The sequence below is a fragment of the Drosophila novamexicana genome, unplaced genomic scaffold (assembly GCF_003285875.2).
Source record: "Drosophila novamexicana strain 15010-1031.04,08,12 unplaced genomic scaffold, DnovRS2.1 tig00000008-arrow-pilon, whole genome shotgun sequence".
In the NCBI taxonomy this organism is placed as follows: Eukaryota; Metazoa; Arthropoda; class Insecta; order Diptera; family Drosophilidae; genus Drosophila; species Drosophila novamexicana.
In genome coordinates this window covers 4,120,583-4,138,406 of record NW_020824765.1, presented here as the reverse complement: position 1 = coordinate 4,138,406, position 17,824 = coordinate 4,120,583, and the positions used below count along the sequence as shown (strand labels likewise).

Genomic DNA, 17,824 nt, shown 5'->3' with positions numbered 1-17,824 from the left:
CTTGAATGTGCATTGTCATATTTAAGAGGTGCTGTAATTCTTAAATTAATATTTATGAAAATATTCAGAAATTATACAAATGCTGTAAAACACAACTACGTGAGTTCCGTTCAAATACTTATCATTTGGCCATGTGTTATGAATGAGGCGAAATGATCGTGCTCTCAGGTCCGATCTATTAAATTCCTTTTGCAATGGGAACATACATAGCTTAGACTTATGAAAAACATATTTTAACGCATAATTTGGATAAGACTTCATTGGATTCGCAGATATCAAAGGGTATAATATATCCTGATATATATGCATATTCCTGATCAAGGCGACGAGTTGAGACGATTGAGCCAGGTTCGTGCGTCTGTCTGTCGAACACGCCGATCTCGGAAGCTGCAAGAACTACTTAGATATTTGTATTTATAAAATATATTTGACCCAACCATTCACAAAATGAGTTCATAATTGCTTGCCCATATACCCAAAATATCGATAATCGACTTTCAGACTTGGTTATTTAAGCATAATCTAGAACTTTTAGAGGTAGAGACACCAATTTTGTGCTGTTCTCATATAATATAAGCCGATTTTCCCCCTTCCCCTATTCCACCAAAGTTTTTGGTTTGTATTTTTAGACACTTGTCATTTGGTATAAACACGCACACATATTTGAATGTCCTTTAAATTTCATGAAGATCGGGCAACAAACATAGAAGTTGTTCAACACTATATCTCCAATGCATGTATAAGGAATTAATATTGGGATATTTTATGATTTGATACCAAAACATTGTATTTAGTGGGGAATACTTTGTAGTCGAGCACACTCGACTTCTGACTTCCTGTCATATTCATTTATATACTTAAAGAAATGTACTTCTATTTATATATTTCCATTTTAACAAAACCTTATTATATCCCCTTGTAGAGGTTACTATAATGCTGTCGACATTTCTGATCCGCATCATCTAGTTTTTCAGATTCAAAGTTGAATATTTGCAGATGTCCGCCTGCAAAAGTCGGAAACGGCCGGATCGTGCCACTTATGATATTGCATAGGAACGATCGATCCAAAAGTTAGATTCTTCTATACAACACTTTTTTTTTAAGATATCTTATTAATAGTTGGCTTAACTATGCTGCTTATATCTTCAAATCAAATCTTTTCAAGATCACACTGCTATATTATATAGAAATATCAGTTTTTGTATGGCTAAATATTCAGTTTTCCAAACTTTTTTCTAACATATCTGTAAGGTTAATGTCTGCAAGGGTATTTAATCATCGGCGCGATGAAAATATCCGTACTTTCGGGTTCATTTTTAAAAAGTCTTAAATTTTGTACACATACATGTAAAATGACCTAATTTTCTATGTAAGACAGATTTACGAACACGTCACATAATCTTTTGCAAAGTCACCTTTGAAATTGTGAATATTTGATAATAATATGTTATCAAAATAGTTTATCTTTTAGCAATTTTTATTTTGAATAGTAAATAATCCGTAAATAAATAATAATATCTATCGGGTTGAAAATTGTGCTAATCGAGTTCGCAAACAATCTTCCGATTCATCCAAGTTGACGATAATAAAGCAAACGCGAAATGGAAGCCAAGCCCTAATAATGATATCTGGTAGGTACATAGTTATATTTATTTTAATAGCTACAGGTATATGTGGAATTCTACGTATTCGACAAATTTCGTAATTTTAATTAGGGTTTAGTTTTGCACATGTCCGCCTGCTGGGAATTCCGCTGCGAAGCAGCTGTTTCTCCAGTTTGTAACCTAAATCCAGATGGGATTCCAATTAAGCTCCGAGCCTCAGATGAGTTTGTGCCGGCCCAGCGAGGCTGTGTGCATGGGACTGCAGTTCTCGATGAGCTCCGCACCCGGTGCCGATCCGTGGCCCTGTCCCTCGTCGCTGGGCGAGGAGCCGCCGCTGGCGCTGCTGTTGTGGTGGACCCGTTTCATGGGCCGCTTGCGGTCGTGCTCGGAACAGGGATTCAGCTCCACCGTTTGCAGGCTCTGGGCGCGTTGCAGTGACAGGCGCAACGGCTTCTTTGGGGGCGTGGGTCGCACGGTGCGGGATCCCGTCGTCGGCTTCGATTCGTTCTCGCTGTCAAAGTCGAGGGACTTCACGCTGCGCATGTCGCTGGGCAGACGCGAGCGCATGGTCTGGGCCTCGCTCTGCCGCGGCGTGTCGCGTCGGCGTTCCAGGCTATCACCGGGAAGAATGATGTTTGCGTTAGTTAGTGAAGGAACATAGTTAACCAGATGGTCTTACCCGTTGCACTGATTGAGGTGCTCCACGCTGCGTGCATGCGCGCTCATCAGATGCTCCCTGTGCAGCTGCTGCTGCTGCTGCAGTGCATCCCGTGGGCGTTCTCTGTCCCTGTCTCTTTCCCGGTGGCGCTCGTGTCGCTCGCGCTGGCGCTCCTTTTCCCGTTTCTGCTGCTGCATGTAGGCAGAGTCGCTGTTGATGGATATCTTGGAGGCAGACAGCGACTTGGACGGCATGGAATAGAGATGGGGATGGGGCAGGCGTTCGCGCAGATCAATGTGCGTGTTCTCCTTGATCAGCGTCTTGGTGACATGCGCCGGCGGCAGCTCGTCGCCCACCAGCTCAATGGGCTTGCCCCCAACAAGCGTGGTGATGTAGTTGCCGCGCTGGAAGATCAGCGGCTTGTCCGGCGGAGTGGAGGGCGACGGTGGCGAGGATATGCTTATGCTGGTCACATGTGCATTGTTGGACTGTGTTGTCGCTGCTGGCAATTGTTGCTTCTGTTGCTGCTGCTGCTGCTGTGATTGGAGCTTCTGCTGCTCCTTAACTGTCTGCAGTTCGCGCACCTGCTCCTCCAGGTAGGAGATGCGATGCTGCAGACGCATGTTGTTCTCCTTCTCCTGGTCGAGCTGTTTTTGGGGTATCGGCACGGACTTCTTGCGCAGCACGACCATCTGGCACTTGCCGGAGTTGCCCACATGCTTCTGCAGCTCCTCTTTGGTCTTGCTGGTCACCAGCCGCCCATTGATCTCCAGTATGCGATCCCCCTTGTACAGCCCGTCTCCCTCCAGGGCCCACTCCACAAAGAAGCCCGGCTGGTCGGGCCTCTGCTGAGCCGCCCAACGTCCGGAGGTGGCGTGCACGGCATGCAGGCTCAGTGTGACGCCCGAGCTGATAATGTTGTAGAGCGTTTGCGCCTCGGGCTTTGATTTCTCCAGGCGTGCTTGCAAGGCACGCGCCTCCTCCACAATCGAGAGCATCTGCAGCTCTTCGCGACCCAGCGCATACTCCAGTTCCGCCTGGCGAATGCGTATGTCGATGTTGCTACGGAAAGAGGAAGACCGTAATGAGCAGGATGTAGATGGTGGAATAACACTGTGGAGGCACTTACTCTGTGATGTCCAGCTTCTCCAGGGCGCTCTTCAGGTTCTTGATCTTGATGCGCTTGTTCTCCGCCTCGGCCTTGAGGCGGTTCAGCTTATGCTCTGCCGCCGGCTTCTCCGACTCGTCCAATGGCGGTCCACTGGGCCGTGGCAGCTTGCCCAGACACAGCTGGATGCGCAGGTTCTGTATGACGGCCTCGCGATCCTGCAAGGCGGACCGCAACTCCTTCGACTCGCTGCGTGTGGAGCGCGAGGAGAGCGTTCCGCCCAGAGAGCCGCCCTTGCGCCGCCGTCCCGTTGTCGAGCAATGCGAGGCGGCGCTGCTCAGCTGCAGCTGCGACTCGTGGTTGCTGTCCGCCGCCGCCGTCGAGTGCAGACTGTACTTGGCCGAGCTGGCGCAGCTCTTGGGATTGAGTATAGTCTGCAAGTAGATCAGTTATATTTGTTAATTAAAAAATCCGTTAAAACGATGTTTATATTAACAATGTTAACTAAAGTTTAAAATGATTAACAAAGGATAAATAAACTATATGCACATTTAACTAGAATTTGCCGAGGCATAAGGGAGGACGCGAGGGTCGTAAACCTGAGCCCTAGGGAGAGCTGCAAAAAGTCTGTTTATGTTCCTTTTTATTTAAAACATTTGTGTTCATTTGAGGAACATAAAAATGTATGTAGTTATTATAATTAATATCGATTAAATTAAATATGCATGCTAAATGTGACACTCAAAGAGACACACCCAAAAAAATGTCACTCTAACTTTTAAGTTTTCACGAGTCGGGCATTTGTAGTTGTTATTATAAATATTTGATAAGGGCCTCTCGTGATAACGATTTAATGTTAGATGGGGGAGTGCGACCTAAAACGTAGTACTCAAAATCAATAATCTATTCCTAACAGTTTCAGGCTAATCAAAAACAGGTGAATGCACATTAATTATAAAAGACTGACGACATTTAAATGGAAAGTAAAATTCATTTCATATAGACAGCACGCAATTTAAAGTAGAACTTAAATAATTGCACAATAATTGTCATCTCTAAGTGTAAAGTAAATAATTCAGGTGAATCATAAAGTGTATTTGTTTTGAATGAGCTCTAACTTAAAGTTCATATAACACTGGGATGCCTATAAATAAATAATGCCGGTATTACCTAGTCCATTTTCAAATATTTATTTATATGTACTTTATATATACTGTATATAATATATATTTATGCATACAAATATGTTTTTCAGAGGTACTCGTTTAAGTTTCATGTACATTGTAATACAGGTATTTATTATGCGAATACGAAAAATATATTTAAAATGTTTATGTATATATAAGTATGTGGGGATATTGCAGTCAAAGTATAAGACGTAATCCGAGGTGTGTTTTGAGCCATTTCCCCTTGAAGGGTCGGTCTATATAACCATATGTATATCTAAAGTCCCTTGCAGTTCCTACTCCTTGGGTATGTCGTATACGCCGCACTCCCGATTCGCTGGCAGCGAAGCATCTGCAAGGAACCCGAATGAGTTTTCAGTGGAAGCCAATCAATTCTTTATGCATACCGATTTTCTTGGGATAGGGCAAATTTAGATTTTCCATGATCTTGATGAACTCATCGATACTCTTGGTCAGTCGCGGGTTGTAGCGCTTCTCCTCCCACACGCTGCTCTCGAGCTGACCTCTGCAGAGGCAGAAGCAGAGCATTAACCGGCTGGCAAATGCACACGGCAATGTCTAACTTACTTGTAATCGTGCGCCGGATAGATGCGATAGTTGTCCGGCAAGCTAAAGATCTTGGCGTGCACATTCTCATAGAGGCTCTTCGAGCTGCCCTCCTGGAAATCGGTGCGTCCGCAGCCGCGAATCAGCAGCGTGTCGCCCGTAAAGACGCAGCCCTGCTCGTTGATCACGTAGCTCATGCAGCCGTTGGTGTGCCCAGGTGTGGCCAGCGTATCTATCGCGTGGCGTCCGAACTCGATGCGATCGCCCTCCTCGATGTGGCGATCCGCCTTGGCGCCGCTCGCCGCTGCGATCACCGACTGGCAGCCCGTCAGCTGCCGCAGCCAGCCGCTGCCCGTTATGTGGTCCGCGTGCATGTGCGTGTTAACTGAAGAGATCGAACGGGTTTTGTGGTCAGCCGCTCTCGGTACATGCGTCCCCTCCCCCCGCTCACTTACTGGCGTATTTCAGCTTGAAGCCAAGGTCTTTTACGAGCTGCGCGTCGCGCTTGGCCTGCTCCAGCACGGGATCTATGATGACGGCCTCCCTGGTGCCCACATCCGCCAGCAGATAGCTGTAGGTGCTGCTCTCCGCATCGAACAACTGTTGGAAAAACTTTGTGTCAGCCACTGCAACGCAATTATTTCACATAACGCCATCACGCACCTGCCGAAAGAAGAAATCCGGCGTGAAGGGCTTACGCTCCGGCAGACTCATTGCGGCTGATTGGCTGTGCAGCAATCGTGGTGAAACAGGTGCGCAGAAGCTTTTGACGTGCCCGTAAACAGGGGTCGGTACAGGAGCTGCACTTACGCGAATCAGAGAAGGTAGCCGAGCGAAAGCTGAAAACAGACTGACGCCTGCGATTCTCATTTTATTGGAGCTTGGTTGACGAGTGTGCGATAGAGCGCGAGGGGCTGGGGTGGGGTGGGGTCTACAGCCGATTAAAATTAACTACCGTTGTGTATATGTGTGTGTGTGCGCGCGTGCGAGGGTCTAAACTGACGCTTAGAGCTTTTGCTGTTGTTGTTGTGCCGGTCGCGCTGTTATTGCGAAAATCTTCGTGTGTTTACTTCTGTTATGTGTGTAGATAAGCACATGTGTGTATTGAACAGTATAAATATATTAGCGAAATGTTTGTAAACGTTGCTATGTGGATTTATGGCTGATTCCATTTAACGAATCGCTAATTAAGCAATGTGTGTATGTACATATTAGCATACATATGAATGTGTTTTGCCTTTAACATTCTATGTTATCTGTTGCATTCACAGCATAGCTGTTACGATTACAGCAGATTCTACAATGTTAAACACTTTCAGCGCACAACACACAAGTATTCGTTTACAAACATTTCTGTCTAATTGGACGAGTTACAAACAAATTGCACGACAAATAGGAAAGCTGTCGAAACCAACAGCTGTTGGCACGCGTACGCTCTTTCGTCAACTGAAAGCTTTGACAAGTGGCGTCGAGCTTTTATGCGTCAAAGCTCGCTAACCTGTTGCCAATGACGTAATGAAAGCTTTCGGGTGCGAGTACGTGCCAAGCGACAGCAAAACTGAACGACGAAGCTAACGCTGCAATATGAAGCGCCCAACGGCCGTTACATCGGCTCTCGAATGCACTCAAAGAACAACCACCGAATGCACCGAATATGAGGCACCCTCCAATTGAATGCAAACGAAGCAAATGGCTTAACCCTTATCTTGTAAAGTTTTCGGGCTGCACGGAAGTTGTTCGAGCACTTTTTCACTAAATATATGACCGGACCGGACATTGTCCAGTCTGAGCGTGAGAACTTTCTGTTTCGATGATCCTTTTTTTTCTGACTTCGCTAGCTCATAAATACACTTTTCCTCATTACTCAACAGTTGCAACTTTGAACCGCAGCTGAGAAGAAATTTGTGTAATTATGTGGAAGAAATTAATTGACCGTATTTGACAGAAGGATATCCGCGTTACAAAGGGTGTGAATTTCTGCTCGGGGTGTTCATTTGGGAAACGTCATGTCATATACATAGATAACGCTAATTGGCAGCTTCTATTCGATCATCATTTGAGTTTGCATTCAGATTGAAACTCTGAAGTTTGAAAGTTCATTGACACATGCACGTAATTGTATGGTACATATTACCAATAGTTTCTTATGACGAATGGGCCGCCCAGTTAACGGGCCTCATCAGTGCTAAGCATCCAAAAATACTCGTAAATAACTCATACTTTCCATCATTTCGCTTTGAGTGAAAGTGTTTCAATAGAAGTGTTTTACAGTTGTTATTTTTAGTTTTGTGGATGACTGCCCAACCATTTATTTATATATATTTATTTTTTACCAAATTGCAGAGAAACGCATTTCAGTCTCATATGTCTCGGGCGCATGTGGAAAGTCAACAATATGTTGTTTTTTACGTTAACAGTTAGCGGAAATAACTGCGTTATCTATTTGTAATATAAGTCAGCTTTTATGGCTTTATAGACGCCTACAGGTGCATTTGTTTTTATCACTTTAGTCATCAAAATCTGTTTTCATTTGATAACGTAGGTGTAACATAATTGTCTACAAAACAGATTGCAACATTCCGCTGAGGCTATACTTAAGATTAAGGTATTATTTGATTATTTATTTTTAAAATATTTTTATTATTTATCGGAAACAACATGAAATGATTTATACCAAAATCAGTTTTGTGGTGTAGTTTTTACTCTTATTACTGCTTGGCACTGCTCTGCACTGCTTTCTACTGCTTGGCTAAGTGTTCTGTTAATGCAATACCTCAGCAACAGAGAATGCTGGGTAAAGCCGCTTTTCGTGACAACATAACAGCTGCCATGTTAAATATTATGTTGATACTTAGAGAGGACAAAACTTATATGTAGCTAAATCAATTGGCAGTTTCTGTAAGCATTTAACATTTTTCTTAGACGTTATTTACCAAGTTAACAGAGTTTAATTTTTTTGCCGTTTCTTATATTGAAGACTTAGACGAATATTTGAATAATGACTTGCTGAATGAAAAAATTCGCATTTATATTTTATGAAAATTTGTTGGGAAATTTGTTTTGTTTTTTTTTTACGTTTCATCTTCTTCAGCACTAAATGAATAGCTGTGAGGCATGCAGCAACATTTGTCGGAATCGGTCGTCGCCGAGAAAGTGTTGCTTAAAAATGCATTACGATGCATTAACAATTAATAGCTGTAAATTGTTGAAGCTGGCTTTGGATTTTGCAGTTTTCATTTTTGGCCAGACATAATTTTTGATCGCGTTGCATGTTGGCTTCGTACACCTGTATTTTGATTTGTGAATTTCATTTTCGACAACTTTCTAGCGTGAAATTATGTAAAGCAACTGATGCTGATATTTGTATATTGCGCGTGCCTGAAGCTAATTAGCTGCACACTTACATAATCGAACTAGACAATAGGGCGCTACGTGCACCAACCATAATTATATGGGCATATGTTTACACAACTTGAACTGGGCGTGAACTTACCATTGACGCCGATTTCTGCTTGGCAAAGGCGCGATGATGCGCGGAAATGGGCTCGCTAACCACACTTCCGGTGTCCATGTTCCGACGGATCTTTGGGTGTTGTCTGCAAGAGAGAAATACATTTTAGGATCGTTGCTTTGACTATCTTCGTGCCCTCTGAACTTCTCAGCCGCCTGACTTGAAGATTGCCGCAAGTTGACAGCCCCAAAGCCCAAGTGTTGCCACTTCAAAGTCAGTTTAATTTGCGTTCCGCATCGTTGCGCAAAAACAATTGCCAGCCACAGGCAGTTGAGGTTGTCTTCGGTCTTGGGTCTTAGGTCTTGGGTCTGGGGTCTTGGGTCCTCGTATCCCAGTCAGCTATTTTCGGTTCGTCGATCTCAGATTCTTTGGCATGTTACAGTTTTGTAGCGCGTCTCGTTGAGAGTTAGTTTAATTAGCTGTCGTCTATGCTTGCAGCTTTTGTCCGTTCTCAATGAACGTGAATAGGTATTAAAGTGCTTATATCATGACGCTTCTTTTACGAGCAACTAGAAAGAATCTCTTTAATGACATGCAAATGTGCTGAAAGCTGAAAGCCAATGGCGATGTGCCGTTACGACGGCAACAACAACAACAACAAATGCAACTGCAACCGACGGCAACACGCACTTTCTGCGCTGCAGATACATATCGTACTCATGGATGCGCACAGTGTACACAGCAGCACACTCGAGTCTTTGTCTGGCAGCCGCAAGACAAAGATATGCATTCGATATGCAGATTTGCCTAGCGACACATACACACACACACACATACACACGCACGCACAAGATACCCACACACAAAAAGATGCAGATACAGCTATGAACATAGCAAGATGATGTTGCCGCTGGCTGTCTGCATAGATCGCATTACCTAATGCGGCGGCAACTGTTGCCTTTGTGCTTTTCACTTGTTGTTTTTTTGTTTTTCATTTCATTTTTTCCCCTGCCTCTCAAAGCGCACAAGAAACAAAGAGTCGCATTCATGGTTTGTCATAGATGCTGTGACACACAAATGTATCTCAGAAATGTATCTCACAAATGCTGCCTAACTTTTCTGTCCTTGTCTATGGCGAATGATGTTCTTGAAAGTGCAGTGAACTGTCAGCTTCTTAATAATACAATATATATTATATTTAATATCATTATAGTAATAATTAAATGTTAATTTTAGTGATAATAAAGGGTCGATTCTTTGGGGCATTAAATTCAGATAGTCGCAGAGTAAGATTTCCTTCAGCTTAGATCATATTTGAACACAGAAATTATGTTTTTGTACTCATGAAAGGAAGCTTGAATTTTGAGGGGTCAATAACATTGCACTATTCGTGATAAATTAATAAATATTTTCATTAATTTTTAACTTTCCAGTTGAGCTTAACATTTATTAATTTGTTTAATTGGAACTAGTTTTCAACCAAAATTGACAGTTCTTAGTTACCCTGAACTCTGAACCTTGAATCAAAAATATAAAAAAATAAATAAATTTAGCCAAAGTCTGAATTCGTATATATGCAAAGCCAGGTTTCTGCATCGAGCCCTTGTGCATGCTTCAGCATCTAAATACTAAGCCGAGCTACTAATATTAATACCAATTCATAATCGTGCTTGACAATATGTTGATTTCGCACAGATTTTTGCGGAGACCTTCGGTTTGCTTGGCTTCTGCGACGCTTTGTGGCAATGTTGAAGGTGTACGAACACCTGCGGCTTGAGTACTCGCACCTGTGTTTGCTTGTTCTCTGTGTATAACATCACTTTGACATTGTGCTATTTTGAGTGAACTTCCTTGGCTTCATGATGAAACAAGGCAGTCATTAGTCTCCCAGACTAATTACCATGCTGGCATCGTTGCCGCAAATTCAGCTTAGAACTTCATCAGCATGTCGGCTTTGGTTCTTATCTGTGTGTTGGCTTCGGTTTGCGTGTTGGCCAGACAGGTAGACGGACAGATTCAGGAACTACACGATACATTCCATGTTCTAGTCGCAATGGAGTCCATTGTTTTGTTCGAGACTCTAATGTGGGCCCATCATTAATCTAATTTAGCATTAATGCTTAATTATGACTCGGCGATCAGCTCAGAGAGACCCCCAAATTAGAGCGTCCCCGAGCGAGCAGGCCGAGTACAGATCATTCATCAAGAATAGATTATCCCACAACCGAAATGAAACAATTTGTGCAAATTGTGGCTCTGCAAGCCTCCAAGGGCTTCCAAATTGTTGCAGTGTCAGTTGCAGCGTGAGAGACAGACAAGCAGGGCAACAAGATCTTTTGCACTCAACCGTGAAGATCGTTCAACCATGTGCATATAGAAAGAAGTATGGCCATAATATGCTCGCATAATGCCTCAATTTGCGTGTCCAGCCTGCAGGGCTCTGTCCGCAATTCAATAAGAACAAGTGCAACAAGACATGGCCATAAGCCAAGACAAGGCAACTGCGACGGCTGTTGACTGTTTCCCAGGCAAAAACTGGGGGCGTGTGGGCGCTGACGGGGCGTTGAGACCGCTGAAGCGCAACCAAGCCAAGACCGGGACGAAGACCACGACCAAGCCCAAGACCAGAAGAACCACGAGAAATAGCTAGAGCCGTACTTATTTATGCCTCTGCCTGATAATTACCAAACGACGGTCGCCGTCGTCCACCAAACTAACCAACAACAAATTGCGATAGCTATACAAATGTCTACGAGGGTGGATCAAGAAGTTAGGCATAAGCAAAATGCTTACAAAGTTTAGTTGAAATCTTAACCCAGAAACACAATGTGATTTAATTTTAAATTTGTCATACAAAAACTTAATAGTCATGTGACTAAAATTTAATCTTAAGAAGCCCTCAGCTATTTTTAATAGTTCTTTATATATAATTTGAATATTTTTTATAGTAATTTTTGGCCCTTTAATTTTAGAGACTTTCATTTGATTGGTCTATACGCGATTGGCTTGTCTAACTTGATAGAACGAAATTATACCTAACAGATCACAATTTTAACTTATTGAACGGCCCTCGCTTTAATAATTTCATTTAACTTGCCGTGAAGCGGCAGCCAGTTTCCGGTGTTAGTCAACAGTGAAACAGAAACTTGACAAAAAAAAATATACATATACCCGTGTTTTGGCACTTGGGGCAAGGGGCGGGACAGGTGTTAGTGGAACAGTTCAGCAGTTGAATAGCCTGTAATATCCAAGAACAAGAACTAGTTGCAAATGTACTGTTAAATTTATGTTGAAATACACACAAATTGCATTCGGCCGCGGACGATGGCGACGCGCTGGTCAAGCAACTGGGACATCTGCAAGGTGAAAGAAACTTGTTGCTAAGTTGACCGTAGATTCCGGTCTATCGACGGCTCTTTAACTCAAGCTTGTCGCTGGCTTTGACTTTGGTCGAAAATGACCTCAGAAAATGGTCACAAGTCTCAAAATTGGTGTCACAATTGAGTGACAAGTTCTCGTGGGTTAGCCAAATGCCCAGAAGAACAGACGGAAGAGATGACAACTCTATTCACAATCACAATTTCCAAATGTACCCATTGGTACAAGTGTACCAAAACTCGTACTTTAATTAACAGTGGTACCTATTTTATGTACCTTTGATTTTTTATTTCTAAACAATTAGTGCAGTTTTTATATATTTCTTAATATATATTGAAAAACTTAATTCCCTTAAAAATGCTGCTTTTTCGCGCGATTTGGTACACTGTGATTTCTGGTAAAAGCTATTCTTTTTCGAAGTGGCAACCATGCTGATAATGGACATAAATTCTAATTGGAAGAGCGGCCTGTTCAGTGCTTGTTGCGTTTGTCCATGCTGTGGATGATGTCTATATGGGCTGGCGTTTGCTAGAAAAACGAAGCAATTAAACGCCTCAGCGGATCTGCTCTCTTTGCCCATAAATATGGCTTGAAGCGATGGCTGATCGCTATCAGTTGACAATTACATAAATAAATTACTTGTATGGCACGGCACGGCCTGTGCGCAGCAAAGTGAAAAGCTCCAATCGCTAGATCGCCAGCTTCCAATCTTCCAGGCTTCCCACGCACTGCTGAGCTTTGCACTGAGCGAAAATTGTAATCAGCTTTTTATGCAAATTAAATGCACGAATTCAAAAGGCAATTCAATTTGAAAACACACACATAATGCATATAACATTTATACAGTTGCGTTATTATTGTTATTGTTGTTGTTGCTGTTGTTGCTGAGCTGAAATGTTTGTGGAGACGTCAGTCCCCCACGTATAAAATGTCCAATTTGAAACGCGTTTTGTGATTGAAGGAGGTGTTACCCACCCGTCGACGTCGTATGTTGCTTGTAGACAAACTGCTTATACAGAAACTTACAAATAAACTCATTTATATATTTGACTTTTTTATTGTAAGCGCACCTACAAATTGTTGCGAGATGAGCTCAGTGCGCCCACAATTTGTGTGTGTGTGCTGCCGTACAAGCCATGCAAATAATTCTCGACAATTACTTAAATGGAGATGACACCTGTTTTGTTTTCTAATACAGGCAGTCGGTATAAAGAGGTAAAAACATTTAAATCAAAGCTTGTTTATGACGCGTCAGTAAATGCAAATTAAACAGCCTCTGTTAGATAGCGCTGTTAGTCACTGCTTCTTTTTACATTTCGCTGTTAGCCGCACGATATCTGCTAACACACGCTGTTAACATTTCCAGCATTCTGTTAAGAAGCATTCTGTTGGCGTAAGTGTTGTTGCTAATCAGACAACATGTTGGCATGCGCCTCTTTAGCTCAGTGGCAGAGCACTGGTCTTGTAAACCAGGGGTCGTGAGTTCAATCCTCACAGGAGGCAACTCGAAAAACTTGTGGATATGAACCCTATTTTTTTTATTTTTTAACAAAAATTAAATTTAAAAATACGTTAATATTTCTAGTTTAATTAATTTGTAATCAAATATAGTACTAAAAGCAAATTTCTATGCAGCACAATAGAAATCACCTACTTTGAGAGGAAAAATTTTGTGTTTGTGTTTATTTTGAACACTATTAACGAGTCAAAATTATATAGATTGGGAACAATGCTATTATATGCAATGGTGTGTGTGTTTTAATAACATAAACATTTGCCTACCCGGGCTTGGAATTTCCGAACAGCTGCCCTCTGATAAATACGGGTACTCGCACTGAAGTTTGAGTACTCGATGAACGCGGGTATCTGCCGAATGCCTTTGGCATAGTTTTGGTTTCAGCTCGTGCGCTTTTTATACACACAATTTATGTGGCCAAATGAATTGTGTGTTAGTGTGTGTGGGACACACACAAATTAGCACAGCTCTAAACCCAGTTGACAATTTGTGCTCTGGTATGTGAACAAGTGTTTCACAGCAACAACAATGACAATGGCAACAAAGGCGACATTGATAAAATAATCACCTTAATAGAGGCTGAGCGGAGCACATGGCCAGCAAATGGACCAGCGACAAGACGCTCAGAAATGGCCAAAAAGAAAATGAGGAACTGTGTAGCTGAGAAGAGTATTACAGAAATTAGTTAATAGACTTGACACAAATACGTTTTGTTTCTTTTAAGGTTTGTGTTTCTGCATTAGCATTTCTTCAGCTTCACCTTCAGCTTCAACTTTGACTTTGAGTGGCCGCAAGAGGTCTGTGTGTAGAAAGAGAGAGAGAGAGGGAGAGAGAGATATGTGTATCTGTATCTGTATCTGTAGCTGCTGCTGTTGTGTATCTGCGAGTTGTTGTGAACACTTGGCAGCTGGTTTAGCCGTGTACGCGTACTTGGCTCTGTTGATAATTAGCCATAATTTCAGCGCACAATTAGTGGCAATGGGTTCAGCTAGAATGTCATTTGGGTCGCGTGAAAGTTGTGTAAAATTCTCGAGACACTCTAGAAAGTTGATAGACGTAGCTGGTACATACTAGCTATTAGCTATTAGATAGTATGCATTTGTGTTTGAATGAATCGATTGGCTGTCATCAATCGAAACGAAAGCGCGAATTGTTGTTGATCTTTCAGCGACCTGTCCAATGATCGGAAATATCCATCCGCAGAATCGAAGCGAAATCTTAAAATAAGATCGTGCTGAGTGTGAATTTAATTGTTGTTGAAAGTGAAACTAAAACAGTTTCCGACCCAACGAGAAGGTTGAGCTCGTTAACTCTGCTTTCCATTCGAAAGATCAGATACAACAACTCACAGTTGCATCTCTGTCTAGACAGAGCCAACAACTATTCATATGGAGATTTACACTATGTAAATCAATGCCCCACTCGAAAAAAAAACCGCTGATTGGGCACAAAGAGGCAAGAAACAAAGAAGCAAACGAAAAACAAATACGACAAAGTCAACAGAAGAATCTGAAAATATGTTAATCGCCCCCGGGTCTAACATCCTGCCCGGGACGGGCCCAAAGGGTTGCTGCTTGGCCCTTCATTCGAATTTCAATACCGTTCGGGCCAGTTACCTGGTCTGGCCTGGTCTCCTCAATTGTCATTCAAATGCAAGACGGAGAGCCAGATCCAGACTCTTAGAATTAATGACACTAGCGAGAGAATACCTGCCACTGTTGAACAATTGTTCAGCAATTACCTGACGACTGGCTGTGAGTCAACCGCAGAAAATCATATGTAATTATATAGCTGAGTCGGATTCGAGCTACTGCAGCTACTCGCACGGGGGCCAAGGGCAGATTGACTAGAAATATCATTAGAATTCCGATTGAATTGAACTCTTTTGATTTGATTTTGCGGCGAATGAATGCGAGTTGTTATGGAATCAATGTAGCTGGCTTTTAATTACTATACAGAAAGGCGCTTGGAGAACAGCATCAGAAATTCAAATCGCGTTTTAATAGTCGTGAGCCTCGTAAATTATTTTTGTATAAGCTCTTAACAGTTTTCTTTCTTGATTGCGAAAGGCAATTCTTTTGTTATGATAAGCCAACTACTTTCAGACCAACTTGGGCAAGTCTTTTGTTTAAAAGACGACGCTCAAAAGCAGAACAAAAACTTGGCTGACAGCTGTTTCGTAATAGTTTTTACCCAAAATGCGAACGTGCACGGCAATTTAAAGTCAAGATCTTAGCCGAAGAACATTGCAACATTGCATAATCGTTTTGTGAGCAACTATTGTGTAGATGAGGAGGAGTGGCTCGCATATTTTGCCACATCATTGCATCACAGGGGCGCGCCTTTAGGCAGGCTGCACTGTATGTAATCGTACAGAGCGTATGCAGCGGAGTTCCCCTCAGAAGCGACAAAGCCATCATCGAATGACTTAACCTTTGCTCACACAATGAATACACTCGCGAATGAGTCGAGTAATGCCCAGTTGTAGGTCGCAAATCTTAGTTAATTGTTGCACTTACCACAAAGTAATGTTTAGTCGATGCCGCTCAGAATTGCCTTTGTTGTGCTGTTTTGTGCTGTTAATGCCAGTTGCGAATATGTCCAAATGCGCATCAATTTACGAATTTCATTTCAATTGAATTCATTTAGTTTCGTTTCAATTCATTTCGTGCGGCTTGGCTGCGATTATTTACACTTGGGCCATAAATCAATGCGAGCGGCTATTGTTGGCATTAGATGCGATGCCGCGGCCCGAGACCGTCGCTAAAACGAATCACTATTATTTACTATTATTGTTATTATTCGTGAAAAGTTGTTGTTTTGGTTTTCAGTGGAAATGTTGGCCGCAAATTATTGCCGTTTTTGCTTTGATTCAATTAATTTCTCAATGCGCGCGCACTCGCGCACAATTCAATTTCCGTTTGTCAAACGTTTGATTTCCTTTTCGCTGCATTTCCGTTTCCCCCCGCGACCCGTACAGGAAATTTACACTCGGACGCGAACGACAAAATAAACAAACGGCACTAAAAACCAAATGCGCCGACTGCAGTTCCCGCAGCTCCTTTCGCAGTTGCGCAGGCGCGCAGAACAACACGCAAGATCTTGGCGAGAGGCGAAAAGTGGCAAGCGAACGGTGAGAGCAGAGAGCGAGCGCAACGTTGTGACTGGCACGGCGGCTACTTGAGCACTGAACGTGCTCAGCAGCAGCAGCAGCAGCGGCAGCGACAGTGACAGCGGCGTCAGCGTCAGCAGCAGCAGCGGCAGCGACTGCGCCAGTGCGAGGGCAAGCCTTAAAGTTTATTTGTGAGAACTTGGGCTTAGATCAATTTATGATAGGATTGATCAATTGTTAATTCAGTTCTTTAATAAGCAAGATTTTAGTTTTTTAAGATGAAATAAGCAAAATTCTTTGGCAAGAGCTCCTTCAACATCCAACTGCAATGTTATCTAACTCTATGGAAATAACGTTGGTGTATATAAATCTCTCTAAGCAATTTTCTTGCAAAGATATTAAGTCGGCGGCGTGTAGATATATGAAAAAAAAATTACCTTCAAAAACTTTCACTTGGCAACATTATTTTTAAAGCAATTTGACCCCAGGCAGTAAATCGACACGGATTTTAACTTAAATGTTAAGTTCTATATTAATTAACATGACTATCGACAGATGCTTGAGACGCTGCACAAAGTTTTGTAAACATTTGTTACATTAGCGTTGACTAGAATGGAGTTTTTCAATGATTTATTACACTTCGAATATGGCAAACGGTTTGCATGACCTAAGTTATGCTTTCTTCAACGTGTTTGTTTTATGACCGCTTGATGAATCGTGCTTAAGTTGTTGTTTGTTAGTTTTTTTTTCATGTTCTGTTATTCTAAAAATAAGCATACATCTCTTGTCGTTAGTTTCTGTCAGATTCTTAAACTTATATAACTACTGGTTGCAGTAAAAAATGTTTAATCTTCTTTTTATTTAAATTAAGATTAAAATTTTAATTTTTTTATAGTGGAATGAGAAATTATTTATTTTTGTCAGTCTGGTTCCATAAACATCTGAATCTGCCCTCGCTGAAAAGCGATTGCAATGCATTCGCTCTGGATTTGCTCTCCGCTCTGCGCACTTGGTGGTGGGTTTTGTCAAGAGCGAGTTAAGAGAGCTGCACGGATTGCTGGGCAATGGGACTAGGCATGTCTCGACACGACTTTGACTCGAATCGTAATACTCGTCGAAATTTTTAGTTAATAATGCAGCGCATTGAACTCCCCCTCCCACCGAGAATAGAGTCTTTGGCAGGAGGCGTCTCCTTATTTTGACAGCTGCAATCGGCTCGAGATTTTTATGATGCACATCTTAAATGTCCATTTCCGTGCTCGGA

At 42.4% G+C, this 17,824-nt stretch overlaps 3 protein-coding genes and 1 non-coding gene across 6 annotated transcripts in view; 2 read left to right on the top strand and 2 right to left on the bottom strand.

The window, feature by feature from the left end:
* Positions 1–1,567: 1,567 nt before the first annotated feature.
* Positions 1,568–17,824, top strand: part of LOC115771423 (SET and MYND domain-containing protein DDB_G0284059) — a 29,722-nt gene continuing 13,465 nt past the window's right edge. The window contains exon 1 of the mRNA XM_030717144.1: positions 1,568–1,631. The gene's annotated coding sequence lies outside the window, so the exon portion shown is untranslated. The remainder of the gene's footprint in view (positions 1,632–17,824) is intronic.
* LOC115771443 lies at positions 1,625–16,613 on the bottom strand. 2 transcript variants are annotated; one of them, XM_030717157.1, is made up of 5 exons: positions 15,968–16,613; positions 8,597–8,699; positions 3,392–3,804; positions 2,284–3,324; positions 1,625–2,217 (listed from the first exon to the last, which is right to left on the bottom strand). In XM_030717157.1, the coding sequence occupies exons 2-5, from the start codon at positions 8,672–8,674 to the stop codon at positions 1,821–1,823; spliced, it is 1,929 nt and encodes a 642-aa protein (XP_030573017.1). In that variant the 5' UTR covers positions 8,675–8,699; positions 15,968–16,613; the 3' UTR covers positions 1,625–1,820. The 2 variants fall into 2 exon arrangements, with proteins under 2 accessions (XP_030573017.1, XP_030573025.1); XM_030717165.1 differs by lacking the exon at positions 15,968–16,613 and adding an exon at positions 12,908–12,917.
* Positions 4,585–6,522, bottom strand: LOC115771458 (persulfide dioxygenase ETHE1, mitochondrial). Of its 2 annotated transcripts, XM_030717187.1 has the most exons (6): positions 6,453–6,522; positions 5,767–6,175; positions 5,559–5,703; positions 5,125–5,488; positions 4,944–5,062; positions 4,585–4,888 (listed from the first exon to the last, which is right to left on the bottom strand). In XM_030717187.1, the coding sequence occupies exons 2-6, from the start codon at positions 5,971–5,973 to the stop codon at positions 4,833–4,835; spliced, it is 891 nt and encodes a 296-aa protein (XP_030573047.1). In that variant the 5' UTR covers positions 5,974–6,175; positions 6,453–6,522; the 3' UTR covers positions 4,585–4,832. The 2 variants fall into 2 exon arrangements, with proteins under 2 accessions (XP_030573047.1, XP_030573037.1); XM_030717177.1 differs by having other exon boundaries at positions 5,767–6,517.
* On the top strand, positions 13,364–13,435 carry Trnat-ugu. The gene has a single exon. It is a non-coding gene; the product is annotated as a tRNA-Thr (tRNA).

Coding starts and splice junctions, on each gene's coding strand:
- LOC115771458 (XM_030717187.1), bottom strand. CDS start 5,973: ATGAGAATCGCAGGCGTCAGTCTGTTTTCAGCTTTCGCTCGGCTACCT. Junction 5,489..5,558: donor CTTCAAGCTGAAATACGCCA/GTAAGTGAGCGG, acceptor CGATCTCTTCAG/TTAACACGCACATGCACGCG. Junction 5,063..5,124: donor TATCCGGCGCACGATTACAA/GTAAGTTAGACA, acceptor CTGCCTCTGCAG/AGGTCAGCTCGAGAGCAGCG.
- LOC115771443 (XM_030717157.1), bottom strand. CDS start 8,674: ATGGACACCGGAAGTGTGGTTAGCGAGCCCATTTCCGCGCATCATCGC. Junction 3,805..8,596: donor AGCAGAAATCGGCGTCAATG/GTAAGTTCACGC, acceptor ATCTACTTGCAG/ACTATACTCAATCCCAAGAG. Junction 2,218..2,283: donor CACCTCAATCAGTGCAACGG/GTAAGACCATCT, acceptor TCCCGGTGATAG/CCTGGAACGCCGACGCGACA.